The following is a 15,700-nucleotide window of genomic DNA, read 5'->3' on the forward strand; positions in this document are numbered from 1 at the left end:
GAGTCTGTTGTGTGACCAATCAGCGCGCGTGTTCATCTCTCGGTCTATCCTCAAATATCTAGTCGTTCATCTCTTAATATTATCTGAACACGGATGGGAAGATGGTGCGACGCGACTGAAAGTGCGGTGTTTGACGCGATGTGTGACTTAAGACTCGCGCTGCTGCTTGTGTTTTGCGCGTGTCTGTTCGGTGACTGCGGTGCGATGAGACGCAACATCAGGACCACCTCAGTCCAGCATCACAAACACGGAACGTAAGTATAACATGTTTAAAGTTTTGCTGAGAAAATATATGGTCAAAACTAGATCTTGTAAAACTTTACTACTTCGGTCAACTGGTTAAAATGCGAATTAGCCTAATTAAACGGGAGATTGAAGTTATTAAGTCAGTTATGTCATGGGCTGTAACTTTTCATTACCAAAGCTTTATTGCAAGTAAAAAATGTTGGTAACATTCGGTGGTAGAGCATTGCGTCTGTCAAATGCATATAAATGGCAGCTAACATGAATTAACAATGAGCAATATACTGTAGTTTATCAGCATTTATTCTTTTTTCTTAAATGATAGTTTATGACAAGACTTTAACTAATGTTAACAGTTGCAACTTTTAAATTTTATTAATATATTAGTAGATGCTGAAATTAACATGAACTAAGATTAATGGTAACACTTTATAAGGTTCATTGGTTTACATTATTTAACATAATGAACTGCACTTATTAATCTTTGTTAATGTTCATTTCAACAATTACTTATACTTTATTATAATCTTGTTAATGTTAGTTAATGCATTGTGAACTAACATGAACAAACAATTAAAAGCTTTATTTCTATTAACTAACATTAACAAAGATGAATAAATACTGTAACAAATGTATTGCTCATAGTTTGTTCATGTTAGTTAATACATTAACTGATGTTAACTAATGAACCTTATTGTAAAGTGTTACCAGATTAATAAATTGAATTGTTCATTGTTAGTTCATGTTAGCTAATGCTTTAACTAATGTTAACAAATAAGCATAATGAACTAATACCTAAATCCATTCTTACTTAAATATGAAGTAATGCTGAGTTAAGGCTTGTACTAAACATATACTAGAATCATCTTTAAGTACAAAATGACTCATGACTCAACAAATGAATTCATTGTTAATTAATACATAACAATGAAAAAACATGTAAAGTTGTACTTCATGATGACTCTTCGTTAGTTTATGATTAGTTAACTCAGCATTAGTTCATCCTGAAGTAAAAATAAATGTATAAGTTCATTATGATTCACAGACCATTATTATAAAGTGTACCAATATTTTAGTGTTACCAAAGTTTAACTTTTTACATTTAATCTTTAACTTTTAAGAGAGTGAATTCAAACATTTTAAAATGCTGTGTATTGGTTGAGGATGAACGAAAATTAAGATTTTTTAGCATTTTGAGTGCCTTCATTTAAAAAAAAAAGATATTTTATTAAAAGCATAATATTCAGACAGTTTTAAAGGGGACATTTTGTATGAGAAACTTATAGCATGAATATATAAAAATTGTCTGAAGTAAATGGCTCAATGTTTTACACTTACACTCTAAAAACAAACGGTGCTAAATAGCACAAAAAGAGGTTCACTGGCTCGTAATCATAGAGGAACTGTTTTAAGTGCCATATAGCACCTATGTAGTACCTGTGTAGCACCTGTGTAGAACCATATTGTGCTATATAAAAACGGTTCCCCTATATGATTACAAGTCAGTGAACCACTTTTAGTGCTATTTAGCAGCATTTTTTTTGTGTACAGTGTACAGTATAAGGTAGTGCAGCTGCATGATTGCGTGATTGTATTTTTTCACTGATCATCATCTCTATGAAATGTGAAAGCTGAAATGTCTGTTTTGCAGTCCACTTTTCAAAAAGATGCTGGATGAAACCAAGACAAATCAGGTAAAATCAGACCATCTTCTGCGTGTCAATGATCATGACTTCACCATGAGACCAGCATTTGCAGGTAAAAACAAATCTCGTGTATGTGTGTGTAGATCAGGGGTGTCCAACATGGTGGCCACGGGCACCAGGTTGCCCGCACAAGGTCTGTGAGTTGCCCGTCACTTTCTATTAATTTAATTTATTTATTACATATTTTTATATTAGCTTGGCTTCTTTTATGAACGTTAACATTGATAAAACACATGCAAGTAAAATAAAATCAACAATAAAAACAAAAACGTTTTGAGTATATATTAAAAAAGTAGCCCTCCAGATTGTTTTATCCATTGTCGTAGCCCTTGCTCACAAAAAGGTTGGAGACCCCTGGTGTAGATGAAGCGCTGGTATTTCTTTAAATGCTTGTGTTAGAAGGACATGAAATTTATTTTACTTTAAGTCAAATAAATCTCTCCAACAAAATAACGTTATAAAAGGTAATAAATGAGTGTTTATTAAGAATAAAAGTATTTGTTAGGAAGGGTTAGGGGTCGATGAGGGCTTTTATTTACCTAATAATGCAGCATCCATTAAAGGTGCAGTGTGTAAATTTTAGCGGCATCTAGTGGTGAGGTTGCAAATTGCAACCAACGGCTCAGTCCACTGCTCTTCCCTCGCTTTTGAAACACATAGAGAAGCTACTGTAGCTGCCACTGGAAAAACATGTCATAGACGGTGACAAATTAGTAAAAAAAGTTTGTCCGTTAAGGGCTTCTGTAGAAACATGGTGGCACAAAATGGCGACTTCCACATAGGGGGACCCTCAGTGTATGTAGATAAAACGTCTCATTCTAAGGTAATAAAAACATAACGGTTCATTATTAAAAGGTCTTTTTACACGCCTGATAATATAGTTTTGTATATTATTTTGCATTTCTGTCAAGAGATCTTTGTAAAAATTAAACACTGCACCTTTAAATCATTTTAGTAAATATTATTTACACTTTGTTAATTGGATTATTGGATCTACAAAAATACTGCGGTGCACATAGTATCTGCCAATATTGGAAGAATCTAATTACTATTTACACATATTGCCAATCTAATTTTATTATTAAATTAAACTTATTTTCACTCACTGTAAATATCATATCCCTAAGAAAATGCTAATATTGTAACTAGAAAATGTCTCTATATTTTTGTGTAAATAGCAAGCCACTGCCTAGATTTAAATTAATGATATAATAGAACCAATATCCACTATTTAAAGGAACAGTATGTAAGAAATGTATATCAATTAATCATAAAATGGCCCTGATATGTCACTAGACATAAAGAAATAATTTTCCTTTCAAATACTTATATCACTGACAACAGTGGTCTGGCCAGGATATTGTCATTTAAAAAGTTGAGTTGCAGCCCATGTTTATATTGTCATTTTGTGTATTGGCCACCAGTTGTGAGATTGCAGTACCAGTTTTAGCCACAATCCTACAAACTGTTCCTTTAATAACTTATTCTTAAAGGCGGGGTGCATGATGTTTGAAAAACGCTTTGGAAAAGTGAGTCTGGCCGAGTACCACAACACACTTGTAGCCAATTAGGGGCGTGTCTACTAACCGACATCGTTGCATGGGTTGCGTATGTGTGGGGCGGGTCTTTGAAAAGAAGGTCCAGATTCAATTGGGGTAGAGGCGTGTTTGTTTAGGTGATTTCAAATGTCAACATTGGATTTCAGAGATCATGCACCCCACCTTTAACTTAAACACATTTTTTTCAGGTCCAGCAGTGCCAGTGGGTGTAGATGTACAGGTGGAGAGTTTGGACAGTATCTCAGAAGTGGATATGGTATAATATGTGTCATTACTTTTCTTCTAAACACAAATGAGATCTGGTCATGCTTTTGTTTATCATATCAGTGCTGATGTTAGGAGTGTGTGTGTGTGTAGATTTAGTGTTATGTAAAATGCTAATCCAGTGACACTGGCAGGGAATCAGCCAATCAGAATGCCTGCTCCATCTGGCATGATTAAACCCACTGACAGCCCTCAGTAATGCCAACAGATGGTAATATATAATCAAGTGCACATAAATGCCATAACAACTACAACAATTATTTTTTTAATGAGCAGTTTTTCCATTATATTGAAATCACATGAACAATGAGTAATAACAGCATTGTTTTCAGAAAGACGTGGTGATGTAAAAACACACAAAAGTTGGTGTTTATTGGCATTAAAAACATTATTTGGGCAAATGCCCAGTAGGTCAATGGGACTTTCTGTTTATGCCAAAAAAAAAACTTGCAACCAATTAAGAGTTTATACGCAATCGTTTCCTCTGCAGTGTCAGTTATCTTCTTTGGCTTTATTTAAACCTACGTTATAAAGTAACTTTGAAAAGATAAGAAAGAAATTTCACTTCACCAGGCGGTGCATGTCTTGCTTTTCATACAGGACTTCACCATGACTCTCTACCTGAGACACTACTGGAAGGACGAGCGTCTGTCTTTTCCCAGTAAAACCAATAAAAGCATGACCTTTGATGGACGTTTAGTGAAGAAGATCTGGGTGCCTGATGTGTTCTTTGTCCACTCCAAGCGGTCCTTCATCCATGACACCACCACAGAGAATATCATGATCAGAGTTTATCCTGATGGCAAAGTTCTCTACAGTCTGAGGTTAGATGAAGCCGGCTGGATTAGACGTGTCATAGATGTAACATGACAATAACATTTGAATGTGTTCTTCTTTGCTTTAGGGTGACTGTAACATCAGCATGTAATATGGATTTCAGCCGCTTTCCACTGGACACACAGACATGCACGCTAGAGCTGGAGAGCTGTGAGTGATGCATGATTCTTCTGCACGTTTTTCTTGCATGCTTTTCCTGCATACTTCTTCTGTACACTTCTCCTGCTTGCTTTTCTGCACATTTCTCGTACACACTTCTCCTGCATGCTTTTCTGCATACTTCTTTTCTACACTTCTTCTGCATGCTTTCCTGCATACTTTTTTTGCACGCTTCTCTTGCATGCTCATCATGCATACTTCTTCTGCATGCTTGTCTTGCATACTTCTTCTGCATGCTTGTCCTGCATACTTCTTCTGGATGCTTCTCTTGCATGCTTTTCCTGCATACTTCTTTTGCACGCTCATCCTGCATACTTCTTCGGCATGTTTCTCTTGCATGCTTGTCCTGCATACTTCTTCTGCATGCTTGTCCTGCATACTTCTTCTGGATGCTTTTCTTGCATGTTTTTCCTGCATACTTCTTTTGCACGCTTCTCCTGCATACTTTCCTGCATACTTCTTCTACATGCTTGTCCTGCATACTTCTTTGGCATACTTGTCCTGCATACTTCTTTTGCACGCTTCTCCTGCATACTTCTTCTGCATGCTAACCCTGCATACTTCTTCGGCATGTTTCTCTTGCATGCTTGTCCCGCATACTTCTTCTGCATGCTTGTCCTGCATACTTCTTCTGCATGCTTCTTTTGCATGCTCGTCCTGCATACTTCTTCTGCATGCTCGTCCTGCATACTTCTTCTGCATACTTGTCCTGCATACTTCTTCTGCATACTTGTCCTGCATACTTGTTCTGCACGCTTCTCCTGCATACTTCTTCTGCATGCTAACCCTGCATACTTCTTCGGCATGTTTCTCTTGCATGCTTGTCCTGCATACTTCTTCTGCATGCTTCTTTTGCATGCTCGTCCTGCATACTTTTCTCTGGATGCTTTTCTTGCATGCTTGTCCTGCATACTTCTTCTGCATGTTTCTCTTGCATGCTTGTCCTGCATACTTCTTCTGCATGCTCGTCCTGCATACTTTTCTCTGGATGCTTTTCTTGCATGCTTGTCCTGCATACTTCTTCTGGATGCTTGCTCTGCATATACTTCTGCATGCTCGTCCTGCATACTTTTCTCTGGATGCTTTTCTTGCATGCTTGTCCTGCATACTTCTCCTGCATGTTTCTCTTGTTTGCTTGTCCTGCATACTTCTTCTACATGCTTGTCCTGCATACTTCTTCTGTATGCTTTTCCTGCATACTTCTTCTGCACACTTTTTCCTGCATGCTTGTCCTGCATACTTCTTCTGTATGCTTTTCCTGCACACTTCTTCTGGATGCTTCTCCTGCATGCTTTCCTGCATACTTCTTCTGTATGCTTTCCTTGCATACTTCTTCTGCATGTTTCGCTTGCATGCTTGTCCTGCATACTTCTTCTGCATGCTTGTCCTGCGTACTTCTTCTGCATGCTTGTCCTGCATACTTCTTCTGGATGCTTGCTCTGCACACATCTTCTGCGTGATCGTCCTGCATACTTCTTTGGCATGCTCGTCCTACATACTTCTTCTGTATGCTTGGCCTGCATACTTTTCTCTGGATGCTTTCCTTGCATGCTTGTCCTGCATACATTCTTCTGCATGTTTCTCTTTCATGCTTGTCCTACATACTTCTTCTGTATGTTTGCCCTGCATACTTCTTCTGGATACTTCTCTTGCATGATTTTCCTGCATACTTCTTCTGCACACTTTTTCTGCATGCTTGTCCTGCATACTTCTTCTGCATGCTTTTCTTGCTTGCTCATCCTGCATACTTCTTCTGGATGCTTGTCCTGCATACTTCTCCTGCATGCTTGGCCTGCATACTTCTTCTGCACACTTTTTTCTGCATGCTTGTCCTGCATACTTCTTCTGAATGCTTCTCTTGCTTGCTCATCCTGCATACTTCTTTTGCACGCTTCTCCTGCATGCTTTCCTGCATACTTCTGCACACTTCTCCTGCATACGTCTTCTGCACACTTCTCTTGCATCTTTATTCTGCACACTTTTCCTGCTTGCTATTCTGCACACTTATTCTTCACACTTCTCCAGCACATTCCTCATGCACACATCTCCTGCACACTTCTGTTGTATACTTTTTCCGCACACTTTTTCTTCACATGTTGTTGGTACACTTCTGCGAGGTTCTCCTGCACCCTTCTACCAATGCCAAATATTACACGGGACTGTTTGCCAACATTTGTTCATGCTCTGTGTGTACAGACGCCTACACTGATGAAGACCTGATGCTCTACTGGAAGAGTGGAGATGAATCACTGAGTATAGATGAAAAGATCTCGCTCTCTCAGTTACTCATTCAGAAGTTTCACACCACCTCCAGACTTGCCTTCTACAGCAGCACAGGTACAGGTCAAAGGATTAGCAAGACAGCTGTCATTCTGGTAATGAAAAGGTTTAAAGTGTCTTGCAAAAATGAACGCTTTGCCTTCAGGATTTTGCTGATATCAGCAGCGTATTAAAAGCTTTTTAATTGTACATATGAAGTGAAGTGTTTTCATGTCTCCTGCAGGTTGGTACAATCGTCTCTACATCAACTTTACTCTCCGGCGTCATATCTTCTTCTTCCTGTTACAGACGTATTTTCCAGCCACGCTGATGGTCATGTTATCATGGGTTTCTTTCTGGATCGACCGGAGGGCCGTTCCTGCCAGGGTCTCTTTAGGTAAACTTCTGTATTTTATTTTAAATAAACGGTTATGCTGTTTTATTTCTGATGTGGCATCTATAAAGGCCTCACAGCAGTCTTTGCATAAATCCTCTTCTGCAGGTATTACCACGGTACTCACCATGTCTACCATCATCACCGGAGTAAACGCCTCCATGCCCCGAGTGTCTTATATCAAAGCTGTAGACATTTACCTGTGGGTCAGCTTCGTCTTTGTGTTTCTGTCTGTTCTGGAGTATGCGGCTGTGAACTATTTAACCACAGTGATTGATGGGAAAGATCGCAAGTTACGAGAGAAGGCAAGTACTTCAGATTTACTGAGGATTTACTATGAATGTTAAAAGCAGCTGCATGACTACAGTACAAGTTATCGAAAGCTGAAAAGTAGCGTTAATGTATATGTGTGTTTACAGCATGTCTCCTGCACATCTGATGCGTCCAACACAAAATCTATCAGGTTGGATGGAGCCTACAACAAACCTAATAGTAACGGTCTGGCAGGATTCACCCAGACTGTCGTCTCCTGTGAGGATGAGACGGAGAAACAGGACCGCATGGTTGTTCATCTGTCTTTGGAAAGTGACGGCACAGGAGCCAAGAAGAAATCCCTCCGTGGTCTCAGTATTATTCAGAACACCCATGTTATCGACGCTTACTCGCGCATGATCTTTCCAGGAGCTTTTATATTCTTCAATCTCATTTACTGGTCTGTGTACTGCTGATGTGCCTTTGTGTTTGTCGTATCAAAAATGTTTTTAGATATACATGAAAGCTATTTACAATTAAACAATTATACTCAAAGGATGTGCTGTGTGTGCTTATGGTGCACATATGAGGAAATAATTCAGTATCATGAAAATATGATGGTTGTTGCCTTTTTAATTTACATTTATGCATTTGGGCTAAGGGGTGGGGGTTCATTATTGTTTCTTTTTTAGGATAATTGTATGTTTTTTTAAGATTCACTTCGTGCGAATTTGCCAACTCGTAAAATAACACTTAATAAAATAAAAACAACAGAGAATTAAAGAGATAAACACGCAGAGGGACATTTTAGTATGCAGCAGATGTTGTTACAGTAGAGGTCAGTGAACGGTTTAGTTTTAGTCACATGATCATAATCTTTATTTGGGTTAAGAAGAGGGGTAAACAGGACTGGATTTGTGTTTTGTAAATGAACACCATGTGTACCCAAAGCTTCTTATATTACAGTCTAATTTTAAAATATTTTTCTTCCCCCTGAATGACTTACTGGTGACATTAAGTGAGCAAAATTTCTCTTGGTTAATGTAGATGACTAGAATAGATTTTGCTTATCACAGAAATGAGAACAAAAGAAAAAACACAAATTAATGCAAAATCTTCTTGAATTATGTTTTAATACAACCAGCTAATACAGCGGGGAAAATAAGTATTTGACGCATCGGCATTTTTTATCAGTAAGGGGATTTCTAAGTAGCCTATATTGACACAAAATTTCCACCAGATGTAGCCATCAAGCCAAATATTGAATTCATACAAAGAAATCAGAACATTTAGGTATACAAGTTGAGTCATAATAAATAAAGTGAAATGACACAGGGAATAAGTATTGAACACACGAAGAGAACAAAGTGCAAAAACCCTGCCCCATATCAGTACTAATTGATATCACCTGCTTTAGACCTAATTGATGGCCTATAAAGGCTTCTCATTACCAGTGATGGGCAGTAACGCGTTAGAAGTAATGCGTTACTCTAATCCGATTACTTTTTTCAAGTAACAAGTAAAGTAAGGGATTACAATTGCAAAAACAGTAATTAGATTACTGTTACTTCCCCGTAAGCAGGCTGCGTTACTGGGTTATTTAACCTTGATTTTGTTTCGTGAGACTGTCTCGTGTCGTGACGCGAGTTGAGTGACCATGACATTATGAGCGCCGCGCCATCAGTCAGTTTAGTGTTGAACATAAAGAGACAACATGGAGCGCGGAAGAGAACAAGACTATGCAGCGAGTTTAACCCAGTTAAAAGTTGACAAAAACATCAGCGTCCGCTGTACACTCTGCGTGGGAATAAAACTTTTATCTACAGCGAAAAATTCCACCTCAAATCTGAGCAAACACCTAGCAAGCCGGCACAGGAATGTGAAACTTCCAGAAAGAAACCCTGAACCCCCAGCTGACATGATCGCTGTGGCTCCATCTCATACACGTTCACGTGAAATCTGATGTAAACAACAGACTATATATCTATATTTCATGGATTATACGCATTTGTGGACAAAAATTGTCATTTGATGAATTCTATTAGACTGTCTTTCATGGGTTATTCACACATCTGAAACAGACTGGATTCGACTCGCGATCGTTATATTAACACAAAAGGTAAGAAGTCCCGTTCACCACGCCAGACTCCATTGCTGAACAAAAAGCATGTTGAGGCTTGGTTAAAGTTTACGAAAGAGCATTTGGAGAAGCCTGTGGATTATTGGGAGACTATAGTATGGTCAGATGAAAGCAAAATTGAACTTTTTTGGCAGTCATTCTACACACCATGTTTGGAGAAGAAATGGCACTGCCCACCACCCCAAGAACACCAAACCAACAGTTTGGGGATGGAAGCATCATGGTTTGGGGCTGCTTTTAAGCAATGGGTACTGGCAGACTTTATAATATTGAAGGCAGCATGAATAAAGAAATGTACCTGGACATTCTGGATAAAAATCTGCTGGCATCTACCAGAAAGCTGAAAATGAAAAGACATTTCGGCAAGACAATGATCCCAAACACAAGGCCAAGGAAACAATGTAGTCAGTCAATCACCTGACCTAAATCCCATAGAAAATATATGGAGAGAACTGAAGATTAAAGTTCATAAAAGAGGCCCATTTGTGTGGAAGAATGGGCCAGAATCACTCCTGAGCAATGCAGACGACTGGTCTCTCCATACAAGAGGCGTCTAGAAGCTGTAATCACCAACAAAGGCTTTTCTACAAAGTATTAAATAATGTGTGTTCAATACTTATTCTATGTGTCATTTCACTTTATTTATTATGACTCAACTTGTATACTTAAATGTTCTGATTTCTTTGTATGGGTTCGGTGTTTGGCTTGATGGCTGCATCTGGTGGAAATTTTGTGTCGATGGCCCACTTGGAAATCTACTTACTGATAAAAATCCTGATGTGTCAAATACTTATTTTTCCCGCTGTAGATATGGATAACAAAGATATATGAGAATGCTGTGTGTACACCTGGATTTAAATCATTTTATTGCTTTTAAAGCTTAACATTAGGTGACCATATGGTTTACAAAAAGTATTAGAGCCAATCCCAGCCCTAAGGATAAACTAAACCCTTTCCCAATTCCTTATCCTCTAACTCTGATTGGTTTACAGGAAAGTTATTTCAGGACCACCAAATAAACAGATCCAGTAACATATCAGCCAGATTGGAAAATTGGGAACCAACATATCATCCAACCTGCATCTGAACTCTAAAAGCTTTCGTACATCCCACTTTTGTTTTTGTATACACCTACAGAAACACCTACAGGACTCCCTTATTTAGTTTTGTGGATGATATAATGTGATTGGCCAGATCATAGATGAGAAGATGAAACCAGGACAATAACATCTGACTGTATAACAGTCAAACTAGATATTAATAAAGGACACGTCAAAGACAAGACACTTTCACCTATATATACTGTATTGTACGGGCTACATCAGTGCAAATGACGTGAAAAAAGTCTGTTGAGTGTCTGGGTGTTGATGTCACTTCAAATCAGCACTGATATACTTGTGCTATCTTTCCCTTTCTTAATCACCGCACAGCAAATTAGAGACAAAATAAAATGAACTCACCAAAACACAGTTTTAAGATTCTGTCTGCAGAATGAATAAAAACATGATTTTTTTATGATTGTATAAAGCAGTCACATTATTTAAAGGGCACCTATGGTCCAATTCAAGTTTTTACATTTCCTTTTGTGTGTAAGTGTGTATTACTACATGTTAACGATATGCAAAAGGTACAAACCCCAAAGTAAACAATGACGCAAGTTATCTTCTCCAACGTAAATCTCTTTTCTTGAACTATAACAAACACACGGATTGTAGGCAACAGTTTATTTCCTGGGATTGGTGATGTAGTAAAGACCGACATTTTCATAATTCCTCCCGCTTTGACTCACAGCCTGTAAGTTAACTCCTGTTAGCATTGCATTGTGAGCGAATCTTTCAAACATGGTAAGGAGCGTCACATTTCCGGCTGACGTCAGAGGTATTCAGTCCAATCACAACATACAGATTAGCTGGTCAATCAGGGACAGAGAGCTTTTCAAATCCGTGTGTTTCAGGAAGAGAGTGAAATCTGGAGCTGTGTTTTTAACCATAAACCACGCAAACACATTGTATTATACCAAATACAATTTTTTTTGCAATGAAATAGGTGCACTTTAAAACTGCTGAATAAAATTCACAATTTTTAAATTGGCTTATTTTCTATTTAAAGGGTTCATAGCATGAAAATCTGACTTTTTCCATGTTTAAGTGCTATAATTGGGTCCCCAGTGCTTCTATCAACCTAGAAAACATGAAAAAGATCAACCCAGTAAGTTTGTTTGGGTAAGGAATTTTCTGCAAGCATGTGAAAAATTAGGTCGTTCAGATTTTGCCTGATTTGTGAGGTAGGTAGCAAGGCAAATTACAATAATACCGCCCCCTTTATCTGCACTATCCAACCACAGCACTGCCATTTAGTGCAGAGAGAAAGATGGAGAAAAGAAGGAATTGACAGCACAATTGAGTTTCAATTACAACAAACCACCATCATTGTGATCAGTGTTTGCACTTCATCCGCTCATTTGCCTTTTAAAGGACTCACCCAAAAACGGCACACTTTTGCTCAGGCCTACAAAGTGGCAATTTAATCATGCTATAATAAATTATCTGTGGGGTATTTTGAGCTAAAACTTCACATATACACCCTGGGGACACCAAAGATTTATTTTACACCTTAAAAAAAATCTCATAATATGACCCCTTTAAAGGGATAATTCACACACACAAAAAAAATTCTGTCATCATTTACACACCCTCATATTGTTTTTCAAAAACCTTTATGAGGTTTTATTCTGTTCAAGGCTTTGAACCGGTTCACGGAACGAAAACCAGTAACTTTTGATGTTTTGCAAGGAACAGAAACAAAACCAGAAACTTTCAAAAAAAATATATGTTCCGGAACAGAAACGTTTATTTAAAATAATGGTAACCGGTTAATCCCGTTATTTTTTTCGTTCTTTAACAAGATTTCTGTCTAATATGACTCAGTGAAGTTCACTTCTGGTCGTTGTTGACTCATCTGAGAAATGAGAAACTTGCCACCAGTGAGTAGCCTACTCAAGCCCAATTCTCTAATGCTTAATCATAAGACGTAAATATTGTAGGCTACCAAGTTTCTCAAGATGTTGGTTTTTAATACTTATTAGTGGTGTAACGGATCGCAGTTGATCCGTAAAGATAACGACCCACAGTTCAGCTTGCATGTGATTTGCGTATTAATGTTTATTAATGTTCGTGCCGTTTGAAATTCATCCTCCATCTGTGTGTGTGTGCGCGTGTTTAAGTGCACTTAACAAATGTAGGCATGTCAGAATTACAGTTATGTCGCTTACATAATGTAGCCTTTTTTAATGTTTGATGACAAGATAGAGACTTCAGGAAAATTATGTAGACTAATAATTTACGTTGAATGTCCTAATGATCAGCCTACTTATTTGTATGTCCCACACCTGACGTGGAACGTTATTAACCGGTTCAGGAACTTTATCTTTTTGTTCTAACCGGTTCAGGAACATACATTTAAGGGTTGAACCGAAAACCGGAAACGTTAAAATACTGTTTCTGTTCGTAACGAACCGATTGGGAAAAAAATCTGGTTCGAAGCCCTGATTCTGTTGAACAAAAAAGAAGATATTTTGATAAATTATTTTTAATACACATTTGACGGTACCCATTGACTTTCATAGTGTTTGTTTTTCCTACTGTAGAAGTCAATGGGAACCGTCAACTGTGTGCTAGCCTGTCAGGACTCTGCCTTGAAGTCTTATGCTCATGCCTTGTTTATTGTGGCATGTGCCTCCGGTGTCTTGTCTCTTGTCCCCGCCCATTGGTTTTCTCCCATCAGCTGTTCCCACTCGTTATCTTGTTTGCTTTTTTCTATTTAATGTCATTGTATCCTTAGTTCTGTGCAGGTTCATTGTGTTCTGTTCTCGTGTACGTTTATAATCTAGTTATCAAGTCAAAGTTTAGTGTTATTTGTCAGTTTCATGTTGTGTATCCCCTTGTGGGTTTTTGTTTTGTATATAATAAAGTGTTTTCTGTTTTTCCCCGACATTGTTTGCGTTTGGGTTCATCTGTTCCTCACACTAGCCACCATTTATCAAAATATGTTATTGCGTGTTTAACAGAAGAAAGAAACTCATAAAAATATCCCGGACAAGCCCCCATTAAATTTAACTACCCCGGGCATAATCTAGGGGGATGCAACATTTAAAATAATAGATTCAGTGTGTGTGTGAAAGTGGCAAAAAATTGGACGCGGCATAAACAACGAAAAGTAATTTATTAAATACAAATGTGGAAATGCAAAGTGTTGGGGTGAAAATAACATTGTAATCTAAACAGTTTCAAACAACATAAGAGAGAGTAAATTAGGACAGAACTTTAATTTTTTGATGAACTTTAACTTCAATACAGCATTGACTGGCATGTTGATTATAAAGATTTCTGGGTAAACAAGTGCATTTTGAGTTTTTCCATCATATCTTTGAAAGAAAGTTAATGTATTTAGTATAATCAAATCCAAATGAATATACATAAACAGTGGCAGCCTATGTGTATCATGCGACATATCAAAATTTGCAGACGCTTCGAAAGGGTTTATGATCAAAGTGACGCTCACATTTGCAGATACTTGCTTAAAGGGCGTTTTGCAGGTAAAATTTTTCAACGAATGTGTGCAATTTGCTTGTTGATAATAAACATTTAAACTGTCATCCATTGTATTTTATGTTGTTGGGTATCACAAAACCCGAAAAAGTATGAAAAAGTACAGCAATTTGCAATGATTCTCCTTTCCCTCACAACGCACTGTATGACGTCACGCTGGGGAGAGAATTGACCAAAGCCGCCTTGAGAACATTGAGAATGACTATAGAAAGACGAGTAAATTAGAGTTCTGATAGCGCAGATTATAGATAGATCGATCGATAGATAGATAGATAGATAGATAGATAGATAGATAGATAGATAGATAGATAGATAGATAGATAGATAGATAGATAGATAGATAGATAGATAGATAGACAGACAGATAGATAGATAGACAGACAGATGGATAGGCTAGTATAGAGAGATAGGCAGACAGCCAGATAGCGTTAGCATATTTTCGTGTAGAAAGTAAACAAACAATTAACATACTCGTGCATGCTGGTCCATGATCCTGCCTGAAATGGTGTAACTTTATGCGATCTTCAGCACAAACGGTTTTGGCAGCATGTCTCTAATCCTGGAAGGTTAGTGAAGCACGTCACGTCTGTTCGCGGGGACCAGCGACCCAAACGCACTCACTTTCTTACAGCCAGTAGCGGAATGGCAATCGAGAGAGTCGGGACTTTCCCGGGCCGATCTGATAATAGTTATACATTTCGAGTTATATTAGCAACATCGTCTGGCGGCGTGATGTGCGGCCGGTTCCCGCAGCCCGCTGGTCAAACTGTGCAGGCAGCCTCTCTGCTCAATAAAGTATATAAAAGTGCTCAACCTGTTCGGCAGGTCCAAACATGTACAGGATTTATAAAAATACGGTGATCAATGAGCGGTTCCTCCTCAAATGGCCTAGTCTGTCGTGATGTAAAAAGCCGCCGAACGCCTGTTTATTACAGTATGTATGCGGTCGGATCCGAGTAACGTTATGCTGCAGCTGCTGACTGCTGCTGCATAAAATGATCGTGTGATTCGTTATAATCGCATAAACAATATAACAAAGCATCCTTTTATTTCACAAAACAATATATTTGAGATATTATTTGATAGACTAGTAAGTGTGGATTAAGGATGTTTAAAAATCTCTAGCCTGGTGGTCAGGACATGAATGGATCAAATCAGCAGATTTGCGAAGTTTTATTTATCTCTACATATATTATAAATAATAATTATCAAGGTAACTTTGCAGTATAACACATTATATATTTCCTACGATGTATATATGATTTCCAAATTATATACGT

At 38.0% G+C, this 15,700-nt stretch overlaps 1 protein-coding gene across 1 annotated transcript; it reads left to right on the forward strand.

Moving 5' to 3' along the window:
* Positions 1-20: 20 nt before the first annotated feature.
* Positions 21-8,225, forward strand: gabrr2b (gamma-aminobutyric acid type A receptor subunit rho2b). Its single transcript, XM_055186340.2, has 9 exons — positions 21-254; positions 1,895-2,001; positions 3,697-3,764; positions 4,373-4,596; positions 4,677-4,759; positions 6,965-7,105; positions 7,272-7,424; positions 7,530-7,726; positions 7,841-8,225. Exons 1-9 carry the CDS (start codon positions 94-96, stop codon positions 8,147-8,149), a joined length of 1,443 nt encoding a protein of 480 aa, XP_055042315.2. The 5' UTR covers positions 21-93; the 3' UTR covers positions 8,150-8,225.
* The last annotated feature ends 7,475 nt before the right edge of the window (positions 8,226-15,700 follow it).

This window comes from Misgurnus anguillicaudatus, chromosome 18, assembly GCF_027580225.2.
Source record: "Misgurnus anguillicaudatus chromosome 18, ASM2758022v2, whole genome shotgun sequence".
NCBI classification, from domain to species: domain Eukaryota; kingdom Metazoa; phylum Chordata; class Actinopteri; order Cypriniformes; family Cobitidae; genus Misgurnus; species Misgurnus anguillicaudatus.